Source organism: Trachurus trachurus, assembly GCF_905171665.1.
Source record: "Trachurus trachurus genome assembly, chromosome: 5".
NCBI classification, from domain to species: Eukaryota; Metazoa; Chordata; class Actinopteri; order Carangiformes; family Carangidae; genus Trachurus; species Trachurus trachurus.
In genome coordinates this window covers 14,708,494-14,736,294 of record NC_139896.1, presented here as the reverse complement: position 1 = coordinate 14,736,294, position 27,801 = coordinate 14,708,494, and the positions used below count along the sequence as shown (strand labels likewise).

General features: G+C 42.2%; 1 protein-coding gene across 2 annotated transcripts in view; it reads right to left on the bottom strand.

Moving 5' to 3' along the window:
* cntn4 (contactin 4) overlaps positions 1 to 27,801 on the bottom strand; it is a 116,295-nt gene that overhangs the window by 16,315 nt on the left and 72,179 nt on the right. For both annotated transcript variants that reach the window (XM_083972760.1, XM_083972761.1), the window contains exons 9-11: positions 27,670 to 27,799; positions 26,654 to 26,804; positions 6,470 to 6,597 (exon numbers count right to left, since the gene is read on the bottom strand). In XM_083972760.1, the coding sequence (XP_083828886.1) occupies positions 6,470 to 6,597; positions 26,654 to 26,804; positions 27,670 to 27,799 (409 nt within the window). The remainder of the gene's footprint in view (positions 1 to 6,469; positions 6,598 to 26,653; positions 26,805 to 27,669; positions 27,800 to 27,801) is intronic.

Genomic DNA, 27,801 nt, shown 5'->3' with positions numbered 1-27,801 from the left:
TCTGGCATTTCACTCAGCACAGCACAAACATTTGAAAATCAACAGCTCCACCTCCCTCACAAAGTCCCACCCACCTCTCACTCCTGCCGCATCTCCACGAGCCCCCTCCCTCCCCGCTGCATGCGTTGGCATGGCAACGGTAAACAGAACAGGAACGCGAGTGAAACGGGAACAACACAAACAAACACAACACCGGAGTTTTAAACCATATAAACGGACTCAGTGATGATGACTGATGAGTTTTATAATAAACTGTTGTTAGCCTACTGCTACTGGAGACGCAGGGGAAGTGATTGTTACAGATTACAGTTCTCAACGAGCCGGGCTGGCGGCCGGACCAGCGCCACCTGATGCGCTGGTTCAGGGCCAAAATAAACCCAGACCGAGCCGAGTCGAGCCGCGCCGGTCCGGAGTTCAACCGGGTCCGGACCGTAGATAACTCCCAGAGCTAACAGTAGCCTAGCCCCCTAGCCGTTAGCACTGGATGCTTTATAGACACATGTGACTTCCTGTGTTTACGTATCACTCGGGGCTGCTCACTATCAACGTTACAATATCAGACATGAAACTCCCCGACCAGCTGCGGCTGCAGTTATTGGTCTTTTAAAAAACTATTTATTTTCAAAAACCTTCTTTCTTGTGTGTTGTGACTCTAGTCTCCTCTGCTCTCTGTGTCCTGCTACTGCTCTGTCAATAAGAGTTCTTCCTGGTCGGGAGGGGGGAGAGGAGGAGAGGGGTGCGCAAAGTGATTACATATTAAGTAGGTTCGGTCGCTCGTCAAATCTTAGTAATTGGACCGAATAATATTATTGGTCAGACTTTTCTCAGAATTATATGAGAATGAAAAAATGATGAGTTTTTAACCCTGTTGGGTTTCTCTTACATTTTAATGTATCATCAGATTATTAATAGCATTTTAACTTAGACAAAGAAATGTGCAAAAGTTCCAGAAAGGTAAGTATTGCTTTAAGTCAAGTGGCATTTGAATTTAAAAAAAACAAAAAACAAAACAACAACATTATGAGGTTTGATGATGCTAACCACCGGTTTATGCTCAGACAAACAAGAGGTGGATGAATCTTTTATTACTAAAGCAACATGTGGTTGAACCACTGCTGTTAAACAGCGACAACAATTATAGAGTCACGATTACAGCGAGGGAAGTGAAGGAGGTTTAGGACCCCAGACACCAAACACATGACTTACTGACAGGTTTACAGAGGGAACGCTCAGAGGAGCTGTGCAACAATAACATATGGTGGAACAGAAGAGATCGCGAGCTAACAGTTACCAAACGACTTGCTGCTCCTCTCCGAGGTGTACTGTCACACCTCACGTGGCCAGTTTTACCAGTCTACCCACAAACAGCAGCCCTTTATGAATAATGCTCTAATGCCCCACCCCCGTCTAGCTCCCCCTGCGGACAATCCCCCTCCCAGCTTCAATGGTGGAAAGCTGTAATGTGTAAGCATGTATTCTCCTTGAGTGTCTATACACTCTATAGTTTTTCACACAAGGTGAGTGATGTGAGCTTGAATAATGCATGGCGTAGGGCATGGAAGAGCCACAGGCGAAGTGATCCGGGAATTTTAAAAACAAATTTACCAGAGCAGTGCCTCACCCTCACCCTTCAAACCCAGTGCTTCAGCCTGGGACTCATGTGGATCGGAGAAAGAATGTCAGTTCGAGACAAACACAAACTCGTAAAGGAAATGGTTTGTTTCTGACGGGTCAAAAGCCTTCTCTAAAAATGATCTGCAAAAAATCTTACGAGGCTAAGGTTCATAGCGTGTATGTGAAGGTAAATCACTGCACCATTATGCGTTTTTATTCCACTTTGCTGAGAATAACCTTCAATCCTCAGTGCAATCTCTTAGGTCATTTGGAACAAAATTTGTTGTGACCTTTATGAGACGTAATCATCCAACTCCCAACCCTACCTCCCCTCACTTTTCAAATCAACAAACCAGGAAGAAGGCTTTCATCAGTGCATCACAGGCTCCTCTGACACAGCGTTTTTTTTTTCTTAAATACCACCTATTTTTCCGAAAGGTCCTTCAAGGACGAACTTGAATAGCGGCGGAAAATCTTGTCTACATCATTCAGCACATACATACAAGATGCTCTCAATGGTGTACTCGTATGTTGTGCAAGTGGCGCATCTGTAGCAACCTGCTGGTGATTACTGACAGATGGCTGCTCATTATTTTTCTATATGGCTGTCAGGACTCACACACTGCGTTTGTCTCACACAGTCTCTGCCATTCAACATGGACAAAATGGGTTTTGCTTGAAAAAAAAAAAAAACACCTCAGAGAGCTCACCATAAAAACTGGAATCATTTTCATGACCATTTCTCCTCCTCAGTGTTTAAAAGAGCTGTGGGTCAACTGATAAGATAATTTATCTCTGTCTGAAACCTCCAAAATCCAAAGGCTGTCAAAGGTATTGATCAGCGCCATCTTCTCAGACCAAGTTCAAATCTCATGTGATCCCAGTGAATCCCTTTTATCTAACGAATCTGAAAGTCTGCAGACACACTAGTTGCTTTATGAGCCCACACTCGGATACAGTGCTGCTCCGAGCGAACATGCTAATATTCAGCCTGCCAACATGCTCACACCGACGGTGATAACATGCTGATTTTTGTCACAAACATGTCAACCCTGTTCACCGTCTTAAGGCACCCTGAGCTTGTGTGACAACAGGACCGTTGGTTCATTGCATGTCAGCTGGGTGAGATGAGTTTAATAAAGTCTTAAGTCAAAATATGTGTCAGTTACTGTGATATCAATTTGCGGCATGACATGCTGCGTGATGAGTGCAGAGCAATGATGTTAACTCATCTCTACAGCTCTCATATGTTTTGAAAATGCAGCAGCCCTTTGAGTTTTTTTTTTCTTTCAGTCCAACAAACTCTCTTTCACTCTATTGTGTGTGTGTGTTTTATTTTTTCCCTAAACTGTTTCAAAAGTGGCACTTGAGAAATGTTCTGCTGGCCAAAGCACTTTGTGTCATTTTGATGCCATATTCTACTTGGTTGGCTGTAGATGTGTGTTGCAGCAGCCGCAGCCACACTGTGAGAATTTTGATTTTTTTGCTACAGGTGGCCAAACCTTCAAACTGACATGTATCCTTGTGTGACCTCGGGTCATTTTGCTCTGTTTTCTCACAGCTGTCAAATTTCACCTTACATAGCCCCAAATAACACGTGTAAAAGAAGGCTTTGCATGCTTTCATTTGCTAATTAGCACAAAACAGGGAATAGATGTGAGGGTTATTACTGTGTGGGAGTATCATTACTGCTGCTGGTATTTGGTCATAAACCAATGTATTGGACAAATTAAAAAATCTGACCTTATGATGGCAATAGATGAAAAGTTAATTCATCCTCCGACGATCATTAACGTCTGAACAAAATGTCATGGCAGTCTGTCCAATTGCTGTTCTGGACCAAAGTGGGAAACCAAAGGCATTGTCATATCTAGATCATGATGCTTCTGTGCTACTGTGGCATGGATAAAAGGGTCAAACACCTTAAAGGTTCCATATTGTAGAAAGTAATATTTCAATGTCTTTTATTATCATAGACCAGGTCTAGGTGCTGTAGGACATCGCAGCACTTGATCCACAGAGAACGCTACACAGCTCATTCTGTGTGTGTGGCTGTCAGGACTTCTGTAACTTTGTGATTATGTATATAGAAACACAAGTGTAAAAGAGGACCTTTAAATATAACCCACACCTCCAAAGCAGCGGGTTGCAATGATGTGTCACAGTATTGGAAAATGAAATTCCCTCCGGGTTTACAGGAGCAACCGGAAAGCAGTACGAGCTCAGAAGTTTTGAGTTCACTGACCATCTGTAATGATCGGAGGGAACCTAATTGCAGCGGCTCATCTCCAGTGTAATCAAAATTCAGGGAGGACGCCTATAATCAAGTGCAATTAATCTGCTAATATCCCCCCAGTGTTGGAATAATGGGGACATTAACAGGGCTCATCTGTTGTGACTGCTCCTGCACTGTTTGCTAGGTGGCTTATTCACAGCAGGAGACACCGAATACCTTTTGACAGGTATTTTTCAGCATTCATAGCACCAAAGTCAATTTGAATAAACTACTGTCATCTCCCATAAGGGCTGCTCCCGCAACACAAATTCCTCCCCGCTAAACAGGTTTCCAATCCACAATGAAATAGTGCATGTAAATTACCCCATCCCATTTTCCAAACAATATTGACTGTGACAGAAATGCACGAGATCATATACAGGAACATTTGTACATCAGCTACAGAAAACCGCTGTAAGGTATGATGATGGAAAAGAAGCAAGTGAGAGAAGGTGTCAAATGAAACCCATACTCCCTTTCACAAGAATAATAAGTGGATAACGGCGCTGTCTGTTTATGCTGAGGCGACGGACATATGATGGCGTGTTTCCTTGGAGCTTGATTGGAAAATCGCACACGGGCCATCGACCTGAGACTAAAGCGACGGCGGCAGGTTTCACTGCTCATCTTGATTGACTTGGAGGGGGGAGGAGGGGGTGTATCGGCATCATTTACATTTCAGAGTGCGTGATAAATGGGTAAAAGGAGAATGTAGAGTGTAACTGGCAGAAACTATAAAGTCTGGGCTTTTCATTATGCCTTCAAGTTGAACCCCGCACTTCAAACCGTACAGCAGCTCTAACATACATGTGCAAAAATGTTTAAATGTAAATGGTTGCTGATCATTTTTTTAAGAGACAGCGTCGTCAGTGGGAGGCAGAGTGATGCATCAGCGCAAATCAGCTGCGAGGTGCACTTAAAGCTCTCCCCACATTCTTGACTGCTGCTGACTTTCAAGCATCCATAATATATGAAAGCTGCCTTTTATAATTCAACAGAAAAAGGAAACATGCCTTGATAGTGATTTACAGAGGACAGAGCTGGTTCAGAGTTTTTTCTTTTTTTAATTCCATTATGTGGTGTGTTTTCTAGTAAAAAGGGAATTACTGTGTAGGTACAGTATTGGACATTTCTCTTGCTGTTATTCGCACTGACATTAATCAATGTTTTTCAAAGTATTCAATCCATCAAAAAGTAGCCTGCAGGGCTAAATAAAAGTCAATTAATCCAGGTTTCTATAGCAACTGCTTGGAGAAAAAAAAAATCACCTGATATTTTAGCAGACTTCTGTTGTTTTGACACAGCATTTCAAGGGATTTTACAGATTGCTAACTTGACGAAGGGAGACAATTAAATGGATTGAACTTTTGGGCAAAAATCATAAACTACAGAGGTAGAGGAAGGAGAAGCTCCGTCTTCTAGACTTTATAAAAAATGACTTAGCTTCCGAGAGAGAGTGAAAACACATATTTCTCTTCATATAGTCTGGGGAACTGGACTGATTTTGGCACCACTTTATTAGTTTTCTTTCCTGACGTGTGCAGTTCATTCCCTACCAGGTGAAAGGTTTAGAGCAGCACAGACAAAAGATGCATCCGCGCTGAGTGAATTTGCAGAGCAGGATCTCGCCCACAGGGTTTTATGCTGGAGCGTCTTGCGGTGAAACTGAAGAAATGCAACTGCATCTGTCTGATTTGTCGAAAAGATTTGATAGGATTGTTCCGTCAATCTGTTGAAATATACATGTAAATCCATAGAAAAGCTTATGAAATATGAGACATAAACTTTTCTCCCTGAGGCCAATATACTGAAGATCAATGGTTCCATAAATCTTCACAAGCCGGTCGACAGGGAAGATCACAGCAGCAGCAAATAACAATAACACAAATGAACCTTGCAACCTTCGTGAAAAGGGGGTCACAGTGAGGCTATAGTTCGCTGAATATGTCAGCAAATCCCCCAGGAAGGAGGTGAGAACACTATCTCCCCGTGGAAACAGGACAGAAAAACAGCAGTGTGCACAGAATAAAGCCACTCAATGCACGGCACTTTATACCCAGCTCACATTCATTTTTAATGAAGTATAATAAGTCACAGCACCAGAGCAGAAATGCAATCCCCAGCCCAGATGATCTAACAACACTAGGCGTTTTTCACACAGCATATCCTTTGACAGTACAGGCAGCACCAAGGCAGTGAGCTGAATGTTTTCAACACCTCTGCAAACAGACATAGCAACCGAGGTGTCTCTGTCTCTCTAGTAATGACAGTACAGAGACACAAAAAAAAAGGGGGAAAAAAACCCCCCAGCTCCTCAAGGCTTACCAGAAGACAGAGCGAGATGGTCAGATGCCTCAAAAATCGCTCCTTCTTCTCTATGGTGGTCATTTTTTATTTATGAAATCGAAAACATCAGTTAGTTTTTCAACGAGCAGAATGAAATATCAAGCAACTGCGCGTGCTGCCAGAGTGAAAAACGTGCATTTGAAAAAGGTGTCCAGCACTTTATTGGTCAGGGTCCCTTGCTGACTGAGCTTTAAAAGAGACAGTGATGAAATTTAAAGAAGGAATAGGAAATACCTTTAACTGTGACGCTTCCTGTACTGCTTGCCACACCGAACTGGTTTCTCGCCACACAGGTGTAGAGACCTCCGTCGGATTTGGTTGCATTCCATATCCGAAGATTCCCACTGTCCAGGATGGTGACCCTGTGGGTTGGGGAAGAAAATACTTTATATTATTTCCAGCTTGTAACAATAGTAACACATGCTGCATATGATATCAAAGTTAGGGCCGACATGAGCAAAAAGAAGTGACTAATACAGAGTGTAGAGGTATTTTCAGCGTGTCTTATTAAGTCCTCCTTCTTTGCAGATGACGGTGAGAAATAGGATTGTATTTTCAGGGCTGATTAATTCAGAACATGAGTTGCAGATATCTAGGACAACGGTGTCTGCGTGCCCTTTACACAATGGCCACGAATGCTTCATGAAAGGTCAAAAGGCCTTAACAAAACTTCACATTTTCTAAATAACAAGCAAACATGGAAATGGTGCCCTTGAAACCAAGGTACTGTGGGAAATCAAGAGTGGACCACCACAAGTAGGCTGAATTTTAATTATAAGGAACGCTCTGCTGAATCTGCACACTGTAAATATGAAATGGCGTCGGCTTGATAGTGAGGGGCGAAAAAATGATGTGTGGCCCGTAAATTGCTCTGTTCACCTCTGAATGAGTTCATCTATGAGTCAAAAGAGTCAGAGTGAACGGATTCACCCACCGTTTGATGGCAGAGAGGGTTTGAGAGATTCAAGCGAGCAACCTCAGAGTAAACTAAAGGTGAGAGATTATTTATATAGATAGACCTACACAGGCACGTGCAAGAACTGTTAAAGCTGCACTGACGGATATTTTTAGATGAACAATGAATCAAATGACAATGAGTAATGGGCTAGAGGTCGCTGGTAGTGAACCCCGCCCCACAGAATTATCACCCGACTCTACAGTTTCCCCTCAGCTCTGCAATGAGTTTTAGCAACATGCAGCTGATTGTTTTGGTTATAAAGCTCACAGCCTCACTCTGCTGGTTCAGTCTCACTCTTCTCATCAGCCTTGATTTCACACCCAGCAGGGTGTTTTAAACGAAACCCAGTGCTGATACCTTCTCAGCACCAAGCAACAGCCACATAAAGTTAGTGACTAGTTCACGGGCATAGTGAAGCATTTAGCTGAGCCAAATATTTGAAAGCAGAGATCGAAGAGACCAAAACAAAGGTGACAGAGGATGTAATTATTTACTTAAATTCATGATTGGTCTTTATTTAAGGTATATATTTCAAAGTGTTTTGAGGCTTTAACCCTGTACCCATGTATCAACTGTTAGAAATGTAAAATGGCAATTAAAAGAATTCAGATTCTTATTCTTATTACAGCCATTCACTAGTAACTGCAGCAGGGTCCAAATTCAAAGTAACACACTGTGCATCAGAGGATCTGTAACTTCCTTAAATCAGCTGAAACTTTCCTTTTTTTTTTGATTGATTTACCGGCTATTTGACAGTTAGAAATAATTGATGATGGAGTTGAGCTGAAACAGAAAAGAGTAAAAGAAGCCTAAATGATACGCAACACAGAAAACAGTTCATCAGCCCTTACAGTTGTCATCCGCACAGGCGGTTTTGTTTGCACCAGTGATGCATTTAACTGGATGTACTTGTGAAATGCGACTGATACGGTGTGTGTGCAATGTTACATTTCCCCGCCGGTTCACTGTTTTCATTGACTCTTTTGCAAGTGGTGGATGTGATAAGAAAGTGCAGGGACAGTTAGTCTTCCTCTGAAACAGCATGGAGCTGCTGAGTGAAGACTTCTGGGTTTATATGAGGCTGTGGAGAAAAAAAAGTGCTGAATGCAAAGCAGCTAGCAGTGACCATCAGTTACATGAGGGGCATATCTCTGTGAGGGAGGGCCCGCAGTTAATGACATTAAACCTGCAGGCTGATAAATTTTTAGGGAAAATTGCCCATTAAATGACACCATGCTCCTACAACAGACCATAACCCTAAGCAGAGTAAGCACAATTAAAGCGACTGCAATACATTAATTACATTATGTTGCTGGCACCCAGTGTGTATAGCAAAGTTAGTCTCAGGAGTCACATTATCTAAAAAGTGAAATAAAGCTAATAGTTCTGCATTAGCATTTTTTTCACATATGCATTTACTATCAATTAACTAGTGTGCTTACTGAGAGTTAAAACAAATGGGAAAACCTATCATTTCAACTCAAACATGCTCTGACCCAATTCAAGTCAGCCTGCACCGGCCTCACAGCAATACCTCAACATAACTAAATACCTGCATTTGTGCAATGCGTTCTGTGTACCCACAATCCCTTATCCTCAGGGACAAAACAGCTATCATGTGACACGTGCACCATGCATCTTGTAAGAGGAGGCTCTGTGGAGAGCTAACAAGTGGTGCTGCATGCGAGCACAATGGCACTTAGAGAGAGTTAAATCCTCAGTAGCCCTCATGTGGAGCCAAGGCCGTTCTCAGCCACTCGCCGCATCGTCTGCTGTCTCTGCAGCTTCATATGAAAGACTGGGGGGAGGCACCGCCACTTTCACTGACATTACAGAAAGAGGAGCGGAGCGGGGTGTCTACTTAAGCGTTCAGCATTTGCAGTCTGAAGCTAATGGACGCGCCGATGAGGTCAAATACAGTAGACGTCAACTGAGACCCAGCGGTGGTGAATTAGAGATGGGAGGGGGCTTACTATTAACACATTTCGGTTTTGCTCCTGTCTTCTCTCCTCTGTGCCAAAGCCCAGACAACATGTCTGCGCAGCGTGCCCATTATGTGAAGAGACATTTCCCACTTCCATCCCGAGGGAAGCCAGCACAGGGGCAGGTATCAATAATTCACAGGTGAGATGAACGCAAGTGCCACTCCTTTCATCCGTGCCTCACACAGGTTTAATGGACATGGCAATAATTCTCCTAAAAGGAGGTGATTATTTTGAGCACAGCGAGACGGCCGAATGCACTCTTGTAATCCTGAAAAAAAAAAACACAGGTGTGTATTTTGGATGAGATCAAGCCTCTGAGGACAGAGGCTGTACAGTGTTGATCCTCCCCGCTCTGTGACAAGATGAAAGAGACAAATAACATCAGTCACAGAGCAGCTATCATGGGCACTGTGAAGTGGAAATCGCAGGAAAGAGCCTAGTCCAAAGTAAAAGCCTGTTTTTGTTATTTCCTTACATTCTCTTTGAGACACTGTTAACAGATGCAGACGTTGCCTTTTTGTAAGCTTCCTTGCAATCAAAAAGGCACTTGAAAGCCTTGTTTTGATGTTTGAGTCTGACATATTTTGTCTTTGATCTGTTTGATAAACTCTACATTGTGAATGGAAACTGTCACAATCCAAATAATGAGTCACGAAAAAAAAGGAGGCAAAGGCAAATTTTTACATTGAGAGCAGCGGCGGCTTTGAACCAAGTGTGTGCCTAGAACGGGGAGTGAGTTTTGTGACTGCAGCAGAGCAGGCTGGAAATCACAGTGGCCTTCTTTCTACATGAGCGCACTAACTGGCTAATGTCGTCCAAGAATGGGAGAGCGCACACAAAAATTCAACATGCAAACACTATGCGTAATCACAGATCAGACTGTGATTTGACAGTCCTAAACAGGACTGTTCATGAATACTCCTGTGAGTCTAAGACGTCATGGCTGATTGGTAGCATGACTGCAGGGTGGAGGCCTGTGTGTGCCTCTACTTAATTAATAGGGTAAATAAAACAGCTTGTGAAAATAGGGGTTAAGATTCTATCAGTGGAATTACTCAGCCATGAGACCACAGGAAAAGAGATCGTCACAAGCTTATGGTGATTTCAGCAAATAATTAGTCTCAGTTAAGGCCTTCTATACACAGATTATTGCCTCAGTGCACAGACAGCTTGCTTAACTCACTTCCAAATACCAGTTAACTAAATGGAAAAAGTAAGTGTGAAAAAAGTACTGCAGGGGATGTGTTTGATATTGTGTTTGCCTGCTGTGGCGAGCTCACAGATAAGGTGAGGTTGTGTGTTACTATTTCCGATCCGCGCTGACCATCATCGACCTACCCGCGGGGGATGTTTCTAATCATAATTGTATCAAAACGTCAGTGTTGCTAACAGCGCTGAAGGCGTGAGGCTGTAATGTGGCAAGTGTGCGGAGAAAAGAGGCGAGGTCACCATATCCTCTGAGTCGGGACACGGGGTGGGACCTAACTTCAGGTGTTGATCTATGCTCTTGACTGCTTTAAAAACCCTGAAGTGCAGAGAGGGGGGGGCCAGACTGAGATAAATTAAAAGGCTGTCTCTCCTAAGGTTCCCCACAGTGTGCTGTGCTGGAGAGAAACGGCCTTGTCAGCGGCATAAATCAAGCCCAGCTGTGCAGCGTAGACCCAGGACGCTAAAACCTGCCGAGCACGATGCAACTGCAGTACAACTTCTCAGATACCTGCTTTATGCAGCGTCATGACTTAACGAATGCGCCTCCTATTTTCGAGTGAAGTTGTCAACATCAAGGTTAACGCTCAATTAGAAACCACAATGAAGGTTTGCTCTCTTTTTTTTGGGTTGTTCTTTGAGCCAGCAGTGTGACTGGCTGACACTGGTGAAACAGGGACACCTGGGCATTTACTTTTGACAATTCTCCGATATAGGTGTAATTAGGGCCCGAGCGGCGACTGCTGTCGCCCAGCGAAAGCCCTATTGTTTCTGCTATGTTTATTATTATTCTTTCTTTCTTTCTTTCTTTCATTCTTTTTCTCTCAAAAGGATCGCATTTTTGGAGGCTTCAACATGCCCCAAAACGCGTAAATTTTGGCATGCACATCAGGACTGGCGAAAAATTTGATATTTTAAAGTCGTTGGAAATGGGCGTGGCCAAATGGCTAAATAGCGCCCCCTAGAAAATTTCAAAACATCAGCCCCGCCTTTGTGTGTCACCTAGACGCATGAAATTTGGTGGGCTTATAGAACATGGCAAGACACACAAAAAAGCCTCTTATGTCATGGTGAAATCACAACAGGAAGTCGGCCATTTTGATTTGAATTTTTGACCTGTTTGATCTATCTTCTCCTAGGGATTTTGTCCGATTGACTTCAAATTGGCTGGAGACCACCGAGATGCCACTCTGATCAAAAGTTGTGCTCCGCAGGTCTCTAGGTCAAAGGGCGTGGCTTCTGGGGCCTTGAGGATTTTGGCGACTTTTCGTTTGCTCGCCATTTCACCTTCAAACAGCTCTAACGCCCACATACTTTATCCGATCAGCTTCAAACTTGCTGGACATAATGATGGCTCCGCCCTGAACGTCCCGATATATTAATTTCCTACGTCACTCATAGCGCCCCCCGGTGGTAACAGGAAGTGGCCAGGTTTTACCTTAACGTGTACTGATGCCACATAGTTGACCCCATCAACTCCATTCCACTTCTAAAACATGCAGACTAAGGTGGTGAAGCTACATTATGAACGCTGTGAAGCTACGAGTAATGGCGTCTGTGTGGCGACGCGGCCACCATTCCTCGCCATTAAAATACGTTTGGCTTTATGATGGCTTTAATGAACTCGTATCAACATGAAAATTGGTACACAGGTCCAGGGTCACGACCTCAACGTCTCCATATGCTCATATGTGATCTCACTCATGTGGCCCCCTAGTGGAAACAGGAAGTGGCATATTTTACATCAACATTGTCCGATTTCCACGAAACTTCACATGTGTGATGAGGGACTGACCCTGAACACACCTGCACGCATCCCATTACTGCCCCCTAGTGGACAAACCTTTAACAGCTCATAACTCCCTCATGCTTTGTCCGATTTCCAAGAAACTTCACATGTGTGATGAGGGACTGACCCTGAACACACCTGCACGCATACCATTACTGCCCCCTAGTGGACGAACCTTTAACAGCTCATAACTCCCTCATGCTTTGTCCGATTTCCACGAAACTTCACATGTGTGATGAGGGGCTGACCCTGAACACACCTGCACGCATCCCATTACTGTCCCCTAGTGGACGAACCTTTAACAGCTCATAACTCCCTCATGCTTTGTCCGATTCACTCCAAACTTCACATGTGTGATGAGGGACTGACCCTGAACACACCTGCACGCATACCATTACTGCCCCCTAGTGGACGAACCTTTAACAGCTCATAACTCCCTCATGCTTTGTCCGATTCACTCCAAACTTCACATGTGTGATGAGGGACTGACCCTGAACACACCTGCACGCATCCCATTACTGCCCCCTGGTGGATGAACCATCAACTCATCATAACTCCTTCATGCTTTTTCCGATTTGCTCGAAACTTCATGTGTGTGATGAAAGTCCGCCCCTGAGCTCATCTGCCTACATCTGCTTACCGCCCCCTGGTGGATGAACGAAATATTGCGTTTTTTTGCTCCTACCAGGGTTTTTCTCCCTTCTCACCACAGCCCCCGCGTGCCTCAGGCCCCCCGGTGGCGCGGAGTCGCGAGGGCCCGATCATCGCCGCTTGCGGCTTTAATTGATATTGATTTTTTTGCTGTAGTCAGACGTGTACCAATGACTCTCACCTTGTCGCACGGATCATTAGCTGCGGCAAATGATCAGAGCATTTCCATGATAGGAGATGATGAACTGATGTGAAATGTAAAGTCTGGTGCAACAACATTTGCATGTGGTGGTGGAGTTAACCAAACCCACTGCAAAAAAAATTATCATTGCACTAGGCTAAATCCAGCTCACTCTGCTGTATGAAGATAGTGCTGTTACTTGACTGACAGCTTAGCTCTGGTCATTATTTTCCATTTCATTTCATCTTCTAGTATATCAGCCAGTCCCTTAATAACTCTGATGATCCTTTGACATTTCATCGAGGACCGCTAATAGGTCAAAATTTCCCTTTAAAACTAATGAGCATTAGCTTTTTATCTTTTATTTAACAAATGTTAGCAAACTAAAGTGCTAAAAGAAATCATGACAAACAAACATTACACATAAATAGCATTAATATATAACATCAGTGTGTTCATTGATTTTACATGGTGCTAGTTATCACACTGATATGGGCAACCAGGTCAAAACACCATTGTGCACAAGTAGAGGCTCAGTTTTTTGGCTTTGGCTGCGGAATTAGAATGTAGCATGTTTGAACATCTGCCATGTTTACTTGTATTCTACTATGCATGTCTCAAATATTAATTTCTATAGCAAGGGTTTTTGAAAACGTAAATAAACCTGAAGCAAAAAGTATCAAAAGCACGTTGTGACAATATTCGATTTAAATTTAGTGCCAGCCTGCTAACTGTCACAAATTATTTTCTACAACTAGATCGACGGGAAGCTGCAGGCAATACACATAGAGGTCCAAAAATGGCACCAAGTAAATGACTGCAGTACCATAAAGCCGTATGTGACACTGTGTGACGGGGGAAATTTTTTCTTACATCTAACTACTGATGTCTTACTGCAGAGTTAGCAGCCGATGTATTGAAACTAACATGCTTTGGAGGCTTGAGTTTTGCAGAAATAAACCTAGGATTTGGGCTTTGAATATGCCCCCCCCCCCCCCATAAAAAAAAAAGGAGCACGGTTTTCACCCTCAGTGTAAGAAGTTGTTCGGCAGCTCAATTACAGTTTACCCTACCAGTCTCTGGGTGGTGAGAAAGCACTGTACCTTATGATCAATCGTGTAGGGAATGCCAGTCTGGTGGGGGAACTTTTCTGAGGCGTCAATCAAAGCTCAACAACAATATAACAAGTGGCTTTGTCGTGACTGCTGCACCGAGCTCTTGCTTTAAGACAGAGCAGCTGATTAGGAATGATTGACACGGAATATGCACTTGTTCTCCGAGTCTCGACAAAGCCAAGCTCTGCAGCTGGAAGCAGGGCTATGTGCTGTTTTTGTGTATCCAGCTACATTACCAGTGTAGTAAGGCGCAGGCAATACTTGAAATGATTTTTCCTTTTGGCTCACTGTGTATTGACACTTGTCTCCAGGGCACTCGCTAGCATTAAAACCTCTTTGGCAATATGGTTGCTTTATAAAAAACACGGCCAGGGGACAGAGGTGCTGGGCTGCCACGCAAGTATTAATCTCTTACTCTACAAAATGCACACCGCCGCTACTGCTCCCGTGTATATTACCATAATGTAAGCAGGAAAATGGCACGTTGTTCCCCATAGCCTCAACAGCTCAGTTGATTTTTTTTATTATTACTTTTATGATAGATACCGTACAGCTGGCATTGTACACTTGTGTACGGAATTATAATACTAACAGCCCTCGGTACAGTTTGTTAGACCATTTGAATATTGGATTTTCCATTCCAGGAATTGGTCGCTAGATTTATTTTCTAAATAACAAGAAAAGTTAAGCCTCAATATTCATAATGCTGAGGTAAATGAAATTAAATGTACAACACACTTTGGTATTTGGTTTCACTTCAAAAATAAAAGGAAAAAGTGCCTAGGGTGACATAATGTCCCTCGGCATGCCTATGATGAAAGAACTGGCACCCTCTTTTTCTCACTCACACTCTCACACATGCACATATGTACACACACAGTCTACTGTCTAAGGACCATGGTGCAAATGAACCCCCTCAAAATAAATGTTGTGTAAAAGTGCATTTTTTTTTATAGTAAAGGTGTCTTAATGTAGCAGGCTGATTGAGAAAATCTTAACTCCCGTCTGTGGAACATGATTTGATTGTGTTGGTAATTGCATAGCAAGGAGAGGTGGTTTATCAGCCTGGGCCGCACAGGGGTTTGTGTATGTACTTCCAGAGGATTTCTTTAATCACAAACTGCTCTCCTGGTTTATTCCCCTTCCAGAGATATTCATCTCTTCTTATGTGCTGAGGTATCCCTTCAGGAATAAAGAGCACACACATGTTCCACAGGAAATTGTCAGAGGAACCAAGATGGATTACTCATGCTGCGCTGGCGGATTCTCACTTTGAAAAATGATATCAGCCACAGTCTTCAGATAAAAATAATCCTGGCGAGCAGTACATGGGAAGCAGACGGGTAAAGAGGGTTCTGACCTAATCTCAGCAAACATCTCAGAATTCACTTTATCTCTGGTCTGAGATTTATTTGAGTTTAGACAGTCAGCACTAGATTTGTGCAGAAACATGTTTTACAACCCCCTCCTCCCCTCCCCCTCTCCAGAGAAGGAGAAACTGCTAATTAAGCAAATGTATAGTCTGAGTCTGACCAATGGAAAATTTATAGCACCACACAGTCTAAAAGTCTTAAAGGATGGAGGGATATACTTCGTCTCCGGGTGATGCAGTGTGATGTGAGTGGTACCGCCAAAATGGCTGGAAGGTGAATTGATCTACTAATCATTTTGATGGTCTCTCTAAATACAACAACAAAATCAATTTATGCCTGGGATCATGACTGACAAGAAAGGGCTAATGTATCGTCTGTCCGTCAGCAATCTGTCCTTCAACAAACAGTGCCCGGACCAGAAGCCAAAGACGCATTAGAGTCAAGTTCAACTGGCATTGTTAACCCTAACCCTAACCCTAACTACAATTAAATACAATTTTGTATTTTTTTTTAGACCTCTTGGCATATGTTCTATTTTAAAAAAAGAAAGAGAGTGACATATAGATACACATACATCTTCTTGAACTTTACTGAAACTGTCAGTTATATTTTAAAGCAAACCTCTATCAAACCACTTGACAAACAATACTCTGATCACTAATAATAAATTGACTGTTAAATCTCCATCTCCCTTACATCTACCTCTGAAGCTTTCTAGCACAAATTACCATTCAAAACTGTGTCGCTAGTTCACTCATTATTGTAAGTAATAGTAGCACTACGATTTTATCCTTGGATGATTTTTTAATGTTTCAAAGTAACTTGTTCAAAAACAAGAACCCTGTAAAAGATAAGATAAGAATGACTCTGTTAATCCCCAAAGGGAAATTCATTAGCTCATCTACCATATGCAGAAGAATTAAAAAGCCTGATGACTGTAGGTAAAAGGCTATGTACAGATTTCAGGCAAAAGGTTCAAGTAGATAATAACATTTGTATTAGCATCTTGCACAGCACTGATATGTCAGACTGTTTAGATAAGCAAGAAAGAGAGTTGACTCATGCTGTTTGCATTTTCAAACATTGCAATAGGGTTCTTTTTTTTTTAATGTAGTCAGTGATCTCAAAAACAACCTAGCATGTTTTTCCTTGGCTTCACTAGTGATGCTACATTAGGTTAGTTATGTAAGCACTGGCAGTGAGCTAGTTACAGTAAGTTGACATGCTAAAGTTTGCAGCCTGTTCTTTGTGGGTTTGAAGAGCTAAACTGAAACATATACAGTAGTATCCGACTCTTTATGTGCAGAGTATCAGTGTCCCAGGCACACTGCTTCAGCAAATCCAAAGCTTGACAGGCCCGCTGTGCCTCGAGGGAGGAGTTCAGTGACCGGTCAACTGACCCAGATCAGGTAGGAGTTGGACAAATCAGTTAACTGTGGAGAGAGTTTAGATGACATTTTGACTCACCACATCTCAAAGCTCTAAAACCTTGAACAAATCTTAGATCTAAACTATAAAAAGAAAAGAAAAAAGAGCCAACAGTCTACCATCTTCTATGAAGGACAGTTCTCTAACTGTGGGGCCTAAAAATCTAATTTTGGTGATTCAGTGAAATAGATGTTTATCTCCTGGCGTACAACCTACAACAAAATATGTTTCTAATATGAGCAAATGTTGACAATCCACCCTTGCATGACCACAGTGAGCAATGTAGGCTGCTCATTTATCTAATCCAAATTTATCTGATGATCACATCATGTTGAGCACATGGTGCAGTCCCCCCTGCTTAGAGCTACAAATATATCAAACTAGTGATTCATATTAATCTGCAGTGAAGTGACTTTCTTAGCAGCCAAAGGCCGAGGGTTGGACACATTATGAAACAAACAGACAAGGAGGGAGAAAAACTAATATTACGAATCCCTTAAATACAGCCTCAATCTTAATAAAATATAATAAATCTAACTATTTAAAGACATATGAGTGAGCTAGTTAGCCTGTGGTAGCTGTGCTGTCATGTTCTAAGCTGCCATCATTACACAACACTCTTTAAACCACGCTGACCTTCTAATGTCATGTATGCCAAAGCCTTGGATGACCGAATATGCTTTTTTTGCTCAGTTATTACTTCTAATGAAGCTAGCTGCTACCTCACCTTCTGTCCAAAAAGATGCAGGCCTTTTAGCTCTGCCCACTGAGGTTTAAACCAACCAATGAGATTATTTCCCCCTCCTGAGCAGCTGTAACTCTGAGACATGTTTGGATAAATAAAACATTTAATCTGCTATGCGGATGTGTGTTCTGGTAGGCACCTCGGAACAGCGTCGGGTGTTGTCTGCAGCTGCCGGGATCAGCAGTGCGCTAATCCTTGGTTTGCTCCCAGTATCAGGCGAGGGGAAACCGTGCTCCTTCATGTTGGCTTTTTTTTTTTTCCAGCTCCAGCCAGGGTGGAAGAGGTGTAGTGTAGGCAGAGACAAAATGAAAAGCACCAGTCAGCTGTTGTACAGCAGCCTTGTCAGGTAGTAAACCTTTCCTCAAGGCAAAGTAATGAAATAAGTCCTTCTGGGCACATAAGCTGTCAGTATTCGGGCCTGGCACTGTTCACTCACACTGCTAACCTCCACAGAGTCAGAACTCCACTTTACCAGCAGATGTTCAATTAAGAGCAGATGAGGAAATTAGAGATCTGATGAGAAAAAATGTGAAGTGACATTTAAACATGATAAACAATGTTTTTAATAAGTATAACAGCATGCAGTCAGCAAATGAGGAGACTGAAATAGCAATGCCGGGCCGTTCCTCCACACGGATCATTTAATCGCCACCTTTATTAATACACCTGTTTCCATACAGAGCTTATTAATTCCAACTCCTCATAAAATTAAGCCTTGAGACATTTGACGAGACTCTTATTAAAATCTCCTTGAAACAGAACAAAAGCATCATGGAAAGATGGGAAGATGTGCGATAAGTAAATTAATACAAAGTTTGCCGCTATACCTCCTCTGCAGTTTTGGTGTTCTCCTGACACTGATTCTTTCTGGAGTGCGTCTGGCAGAGCAGATGGGCCTATAAATGGAGATCACTCTGCGAGACATCTCTTCATTTACGTGACAACCATGCTTATTTGCTCTGCCAATGCAGGAGGGATATATAATATGCATGAGGGACAGTTGTACCAGTGGGTCATGACTACAGACGGAATCTGGCCAATCCAGCCATAAGCAAGTGTTTTTCTCTCTACGGACTAATGGGCTAATCAACATCCACGCCACACGCAGAAAGCCCCCTGTGTCATCTCACTTTAACTCAGCGAGACGCTCGCAAACTCGTCGTGTTAAGCTCGCACCTACAGCTCCGACATTAACGGATACCACTTAAAGCTATAAACATACCTAGCAGATGCTGCAGGCACGAAATGAGTCAGAGCACATCCTGCGATAGTAATTTCTCATGCTCGCTGATTCACAACCCGCTCCTTCGCTGCGTGTATGTGTGTGTCAATGTTTTGGCAAAACTAAAAAGCAGAATTAAGGAGGTCTCAAAGTGTAAATCTGAGCTCAATTTGTGAAGAGTGATAAAATAAGAAATACAGCAGGAAGCAGGGGCTGACAACGGCGCCAATTTCCCAGCGGCATTTTGATTTCTGGAAGTAAATTGTGCCGACTCTGAAACCGCTAGCCCATTAGCGTGTCAAGCTGCTCTGATGTGGCCATTTTGAGTGGTTATAGCGTTTTCTTTATGACAAGGGTGAGTGTAATTTGGACATATTAAACATGGAACCACTGCACAATGACAGATAACAAATAATGGCTGTTCTTATTTCATGGGGAGCAGATACTCTAATGAGTTTTTTAAACCATATCTTGTTGTTCTAACTGTATTTTCTCTTTCTTGCTGGTTTGCAAATGCTAAGAAGAAGAAGACATGATGGTTTCTCCTATTTTAATGGGACAATCACGTATACAGGATGAGGAATACTGCATGATATCTTTATTTGGTTTCAACATTTTCATTTAGTCTGAACCAAAACTGGAGAGAGCACCATTTTATGCCCATAGACCATAAATAAAGATGGATGTAGCTCACCCACCTGTCACTCAAAGCAGAACACCTTCAATTATGCAGAAGTTTAAGCCTTGATAAAATTTGAACGGGTGGCTTAAATAAAAATTCACCCCCCATGCAGTTGCAAGAAGGAGGCAAATGAGTCTTGACTGTTGTCTGAGCCAGGCTGTCAGTTTGTTTATTTCTGCTGTAAAGTTGGTCATGTTAATATGTCAATGGGGACTGAGCCATTACTGGGGCCAGACTCAAGTGAGGAACTGCATGTTTTGTCGTGTCTCCTACTGACAGGGTTGACACTTGGTTATGCCCCAGCTGTTAAGATTTAATTTTGGGTGTTTTCTTCGTAGCCTGGAGCAACTTCCTTTAGCTCTTGTATATTTTGGTAGAAAGTGAATTCATGATAAGTGCAAATTATCTGCTGACATCTTTACTTCAGAGACAGGCCATGGACAAATTCATCTGTCAATCAGCCACATAATACTCATTTTGGAGTTGATGAGGACCTCAAAGGGGGGAAAAACTGATTAAACTCTTGGAAAGATTTACTTGGACTGCTCCTGAGAGAGCGTGAGAGTCTGGGGCTGATAAACAAGGATTTATATTCTGCTACAATATTTCATGATTCACTTTTGTGAGAGAAAGGCTTCAAGGATGAGGACTATCTGCTCTCTGACTAATAATACGTTGACAAGTGTAGTCTGAAAGTTTGAGTCATCCTTAAGTCAGGGTTGTCTTATATTTGGCTCCGTTGGTACTTGAGATCCTTAAAAGACACATTTCTCATAGAATAGATAAAAGTTAAGTGTGGAAAGCTGAAATAAGTGGACCATGGCCAATTTGATATTTTGTGGTACACAACATCATATATTTGCTTTTAAAATGTTATTTTATATTTACTGTACCTTGGACCTTTAAAATAAACACAGACAAGTTCTGCTACTTATCTGTAAACTTTTATTTTGTTTCAAACCATTTGTGATGCATGATGTCCAGACAACTATTACGGTTCTGGCCCCTGATGCCAGAAATTCCTGCCATCTGGTCAGAAGACAGTGGTGTAAATATTTCTTCGCCCTGCTAATTGTCATGTTTTCTGGAACCCGCGGCCGTCCCCATTGACTTTCTGAATAAGCAGTGATTTATTTGCAATGTGTGACAAAGAAGCAGCTTGTTTGCACTGAGCCGTCATAAAGGCTCTTACAGAATAAGACAGTGTTGAATTAGACTCTTTAAACCACTGAAGAGGGGGTGCGTTTCCCAACAAGATTAGTGTTTCTGTCTTATCATTTCACAACCAAACCAACCAATAAAGGCTATTTTCTGATCAGAGGCCAAGCCACACAGACAATGGGATGCTGTGAGATTTCTTGGCAGCAGCAGTGTGCATTTTTTTCTTTCAGCTGACGTAAACGCATCACAACCTAACCATATTTACTTAATACAAAGGGTGGAAAAATATGGAACTCCCAATTATTAATTATTTCACACTCATACTATTTGTTTTTATGACACCACACATCATTGTCACATAGTCCATTAATCTACAAGCAAATAGGAACAGACTATAGTAATTTAAGATGAGTTCAATTCAATAGCTTTTAGTGAGCCAGACTAAAACTCTAAAAACGTATTCTCAGAATCTGGGAAATGTCCTGACAGCTTTTGTGCGACAAGCAGTGACATCTGAATTTTAATATACGGGAGACATTTCTTGTGTCTACTACTTCTACGCTTCTATCCAGTAGTGCCCTTCCTTTGTGTTTCTCTCTGTGCCACGGGACTACACATCTGTAGTTGTTTGAAACTGCTAATGTGGGGGGTGGGGGTAGAGAAGGGAGCGGATAAAACTTTTGAAAAGAAAAGATGTTACCATAGTAACAGGCTTCCTGTAACTCACCTTGCTCAAAGATGTCACTCAAACGGTTACACTCCCAAGTGCACAATGACTGCTACACTATAGCTAACACTGGTGCATAGTTTCACACAGTTTGCAATTCAAAGGGTGTGTGTAACAGTAGCAGCTATAGGAGTCGTCCCTGGCTTGAAATCAGTGGAGAAATACAGAGTGAAACATAAAAGTATTCACAACTCCTTTAAATCACCTGCTGAAAGATATATAAAAAAACCCCATCACAGCTTTTGTCCATAGAATAAATTGTGGTGACAAATAAACTATTATGGTGCTTTCAAGGACTATCAACGCCATTTCTGGCCCATCATGGAACTATTTCTTCTCCTACTCAAGTCACAGAGATCATTTGCGCAGACTTCTGGGTGTATGGCTCAGGAGGTAAAATATATTGTTCACCAATAATTACTGGAGAAGGTTGGAGGTTTGATTACCGGCTCCATGTGGGCCATGTCGAAGTGTCCATGGGCCAAGATACTATATACCCAGCAACCCAGGAGCCCAACTGGGTTAAAGTCTAGACAGAATGGGTTTGCCCAGCAGGTAATTGTCTCCTTGGACTACAGTCTCCTTTTCACCAATTTTAATACACAAAAAAGAATAAATACTAAATTCTGCTTCCCTGGGAACCCAGCCTCTCTCCATTCTACTGATCTCTAATTTAAGAGGCATGACACATAACCCAACAAGAGATTTAAAAGAAGAAAAAAAACACACATTACCATTAAAGAAAAGAAAATTTTAGCTTTTTAGCAATCACAAATTTCAGATGTATGACCTTCTAGACGGTGCTTGTCTGTCAGGAACTGGCATAGATTGTCGCAGTGTGCTGACCTTGTGACTGTGTATCACCTCCTTGGGGATGAGGGTGGATGAAGAAAAAAAAACAATCTTATATTAAAAAACTATGCCCCTGCAAATAACAAAAAACACAAAAACAAAACTAAGCAACATGTACTGTATCTGCTGCTCAGTGGAGGAAGCGCGCTGCCGCTGCAGCATCAGAGCTCCTGACAACAACAGTGGCAGGATTTGTCCCAGCCACACCCAAACACTGTCTTCAAAGGACTGAAAAATCCTGCACAAATATTTGCATGCCTGCCAAAGCCAATAGAGATAAACAGTCAAGGTCTTGAGTATTTTAGTAAGGAGGGAGCAACATCGGGATCAGCGTCAGCACGTGCGGCTGTGGCTATGAGAGGAAAGTTGCTTGTGCATCCGGAGTGAGCGGCCTAACAAACCTCATTTCTTCCTGCCAGTGACATATTGAAATGGCGTGATTTTTTCTTTTTTTTTTTTTTTTAGAGCCGCTCTCCACGGCTGACACGGCCCACTTACACGCTCATCAGCAAGACCTGCTCTGCTCTGCGCTTTCAGCTGCTTTGTTCCAGCTGATGTCATCTAAACCTCGTCCCTGCAGGGTTGTCTGGGGTAGATAAGACATCCCCTCCCTCTGCTGGTCTCCTGCAGAAAAAAAGGGGGGCTGCTGCTATGAAGATGGATTACCCAGCTGGTGACACTAGTTCCCTTTCTGCCGGAGCCACTGTGGAGAGCTAACGCAATTAAGGCAATTAATCTTCAACAAAAGGGGTTCACAGCCACCTCTTATGATTTTGCACCTTCCTGTACAGGTGTATAACCGAAGTGGCACCCCTCAGACATGCGCCCATACAGAGCCTCTGCATGCATGCTAATACCAAATCTTTATATAAAACTGGAGTAATTATATACAGAAAAAAACATAAATATAATTTAACAAGCAAGAAATGCAGCTGTTTTGCTTATCACACAGCTGATCGTGCTCCATCATTTCCACTCACTCGTGGCGTCGATGCTGCACTTTCACTAAAGATTCAACAAACAAACAGCAGGATGAGCCTCGGCGCTGCATTCGACCCTACAGGGCAGGACAGCTATTAGCTGGCAGAGACAACTGTTCTAATGTTTACCACGGCAGATGCTCCACAGTTTTACTGCGTGGCGTACAACACAGGGGTGTATGTGCATATGTCACAGATGAGAGGAATGGGGGATAATAGAAAAGAGAGTGAGAGGGAGCTGTAATCAGCACATTTAAAGGCGCTGGCGTGTGTTTTCAAGCTCTGTAAACCATCATTCCACTCAGTTGCTGGCAATACAGTCTGGCATGATGGCAAAAAAAAAAGAAAAAAAAATCATTTTAATGTAATACAGCTGGGGATTGTTGAATTTCAATTTCAAATCTGTCCCTCTTTCTTCTCAATTTTGGAGCAGCACAGGTGGGCTGAGCCAAATATTATTCATTTATTTTGAGTGAAAGCATTAAAACATATTTCTGAACATCAAGCAGACTTTAAAACTACCAGAATAAAGACAGCGTTCAAGAAATCCATCTAGTATAAATTTTCCAACATGGCTTCCACTAAAGAACTAAACCAAACAGCTGCAACAAAAGAGAATTCCCTAATTTTGATAATTCACCAGTGACTCATTAATAACAGTTCAAAGATTTAGATCTTGAGGCATTCATTATTTATCACAGTAGTTGGTCGTTATGTGATTCAGAGTGTGAATGATAATATCAATGACAATCAAGAGGGTCAACTTTTTTCTCCAGGGTGAAAGCGAGCCCATCACAGTGCAGGCGTGTGTTTTCCGTGAACTGACATGTTATAGTCCATACAGTGTCATACATGTTTAATTCAAGCTGTCAGCACAATATTTCCCTCTGAATGGTAGTTATGGTAGAATGAAATTATGACATCAAATGGAAACACTTACTGTCAGTAGAAGTATCTTAAAACTGTACTTCAGTACAGGACTTAATGCACTTAATTTCCACCACTGCTAATAGCTGGCCTTCAGCATACATGGATTTTTATATTGTCCAATCACTCAACCAGGTCTAACTGAAAACAATGAGGGTGCCTTTTTACAGAGGCTGATATCAAAATTGGAAAAGAAATGAAAATTGAAAAAAAAAAAATAATCCAACAAAATAATCAAATCTGTATTGATGTCAGAATGGAGCAATCATTTTTGCCAGAATTAAATAAGAGACATGACATTTTATACTGTTAAAGTCATTAAGCCAACACTGTTAAAGAAGTGTGCGCCATCAGCTAATTAACATTATTCAGCTTGACTGAAGTCCTAAGGTAGAAAATAGCTGACACTAGTGACAGTGTTATTCAGAGGTAAAGTAAAGTGTATAAAACATTCTAGATATTTAGCTCCTACTAATTACATTTACATACAGTGTCACAGTTTGGGTGTGACACATGACCGGACGCACTAGTTACTAGTGTGAGGGAGGAAGGTAGATGAGATGTTCCACAAATGTTGAGGTCAAGAAACAGTTATCATCCACTTCAGTGGTGTCTGATGAGAATAGAAACGATACTGTGATATTCAACTCCCCCAAACTGTTGTTTTTACCTCTTTTAACTTTAATCCAGGCGTCAGACTTGATAAATTCTAACCCTGGTGTGATTAATAGTGAGAAGACTGAGGGACAAGTACAAGTAGAGATAGAACTTCAGGGGAAGAAAGCAGCACAAAGCATCTGTTTAACATTGGTACAGACAACGCCATTTCATTTATCACTTCACCAGGCCATCAATTCATGTCACATTGAAGACAAATGTAAAATCGATCTGTACCATGAATTTAAAACAACAGAGTCAAAATGGGGCGGAGAGGTTGAAATGTGTGATGGAAGTGGCACAGGGCGAGTGAAGGGCACCAACAGCGAAACCACTATGCAAATTCCCCGCCACTTTGTTTGACAAGCAACAACACTGCTTTGTGTACATGCAAAGCCTGGCAAGACACTGTGCACACAGGCCTGCTGTCAGAACGGAGTCATGCTAGAGTGGTGACACCCAATGGGTGACCCCTGTCTGCAATGAGGCTACTGGGCCAGACTTCACACTTCATTCAGAGACACACACACACACAACCAGGCAAAAGTTATCACATGGAGCACACATCCCATCTCAGGAGTCAAATGTGTCAGGACGCTAAGTCCACCGTCTGCTTCTCAGAAACTTGGAAACGTATCAGAAGTCAAATAATTTGATTTCTGGAGCTTTATCATCCCTGCTGAGGTGAAAAGTACTTGATTAGCACTTTGGATTTACTCAGCAGCTGGTCTGTTTGGCCACCACTAAAGAGCTGAAGATAAAACATGGCAAACCCCATTAACCATTACTCAGTTGGGCTTCATGCTGCTTTTCCTCTTAGCTGTTCTGCGAGTGTTCTCACAGAACATCTGAGGGCTGCATCAAAACATCTCCACGGAAATACAGCTTTAATACATGCACACAGTGACCAGGGGCCTGTTGGTGCACGTGGATACAGTACTGTGGTTCTTTAGAAGAATAGCTGGATGAGAAAAATAGCTTCTCATTACAAATTCAATATTCTGAAAGTCGAGAAGTTCATGAATTCCTGTTGGTGACAACACTAATGGAGCGACAAAACAACAGCCACTTGTGCACATTTATTTTGCAGCAGAGCAACAGATAAAGTGTTGTTAATGTTGCTATGCAATGAACACTATATTTCAATGACTAATTTTAAATAAACCTATTTAATTAATAGCTATCCCTTTATAATGCATGTTTTATAGAGGGATTACTGCAATTGACTTTTTTATTACTATTACAGTAAGTTAAAAAAGGGGGAATAGTTACATATCTGGACAAGCAGAGGCTGTGTTATCTCTACTACTGTATGGGCCAGCCTGTAAAATACATGTCCCATAATGCAGTTTGATTGTGTCTTATATTGTTTCTTCAAAACACACTTCCTCTACAGTAGATGTGGATTTTCATTAATATTTAAAATTTGAGCCTCAAGCCAATGCTGAGCCTCATTGATGATATTATCAAGCCCTGATGACATCATCAAAAAAAAGAGAAAGGAAAGAAAAATAGATAATAGTTATGATTGTCAATTTTTCTAAGCAACATAATTGCCAGTACTGCTACCAGCTGGGGGCAACCTCACATTAGAGATGTTAACAATATGCTACATCGGGGAAGGAGCGAGTGACTGTATTAAAACACATGAAAACGACCTCCAGGGATCCGTACCTGGCTACAAGTACGCAGAGCACGTGCAGAGCGAACACAGGGAACGGTCCAGCCGTCCCTCACAGGGCAGTGAAAGCAGAACAAAATGTGCAAATGTTGTGTTACCTGTTACTTTCTCGGAGTGGTTCGCTGCCCTTCCGCCAAGAGATCACACCCCAAGGAGACATCTTGGGCTTGCACTCGATGAGCACATCTCCTCCCACCTTCACCAGCGTCTGGCTCCTCAGTTGATTGTGAGAGAAATCTGGGGCAACCGCTAAGACAAGAGCAGCATAGTAAAATCCAGTGTTTGTAAAAGCCTCACATCATCCCCGTTCCCCCACACTATCTTTTATCATATATCTGATATTAAATTGATCTCATTTTACAAATGTTAAAAACGTATTTTAGGATTATTTATACATTGCAGTATTGCCCTGGATTATTCAGAGACACTGAATTGCATTATGTACAGTCTGAAAAAATTGGTAATTAAATGCTAAATAGTAATTCTTGCATTTAATGTTGAGAAACTGAAGAGACCAATGCACAATATTATTATACTCATTCAGTGATGATTCAGTATCATTCTTTACAACATTTTTGCAGCAGAAACAGAAACAGTTTGTTTTTTACCTTTTCAACAAGTGATTATTCCAACATGAACTTTCCATTACTAAAAAATCACTTAAAGGAGATAAGAGGTATTACTTTATAAATCCCCAAAGGGAAATTCAGTCATTATGTGCCCTTTTCAAAAAGGTGTGCGACTGTGTGATACTGTCCCTGCCATTGTCTCTCTGAATGTCCCCTTTGATTTTGGCCACATGATCAGGATGAGACGCGTTGGGGGGGTTGAACAGTGAATGAGAGCTGCTGCCAGCCCAGAGTGGAGAGTGACAGGCTTGACGGGGCAGATGGGTGAGGCTGGTGAATACAGCAGCTCTGGCATACATCACTGTCAGCCGGACGCATTCACTTTATAATTAATGCTGTTCAATTAGTGGCCAATAGCAGAGAGGCCGGAGGTCGTCTGCCGCTATTGAGCAGAGGAAGGAGACGGACCAAACTTGAAAACAAACACGGACAAATGTATGCGTGCGCACACGTCTCCATGCCAACGCAGGTGCACATTATCTTACCTATAATTCGCAGCTCTGCGTTGGAATAGACCTCTCCGTGCTTGTTCCCAGCCACACATTGGTACATTCCCATGTCGGACAGGGTCAGACGACTGATTGACAACGCCCCATTGGCAACCTGTAGGCGCTCCT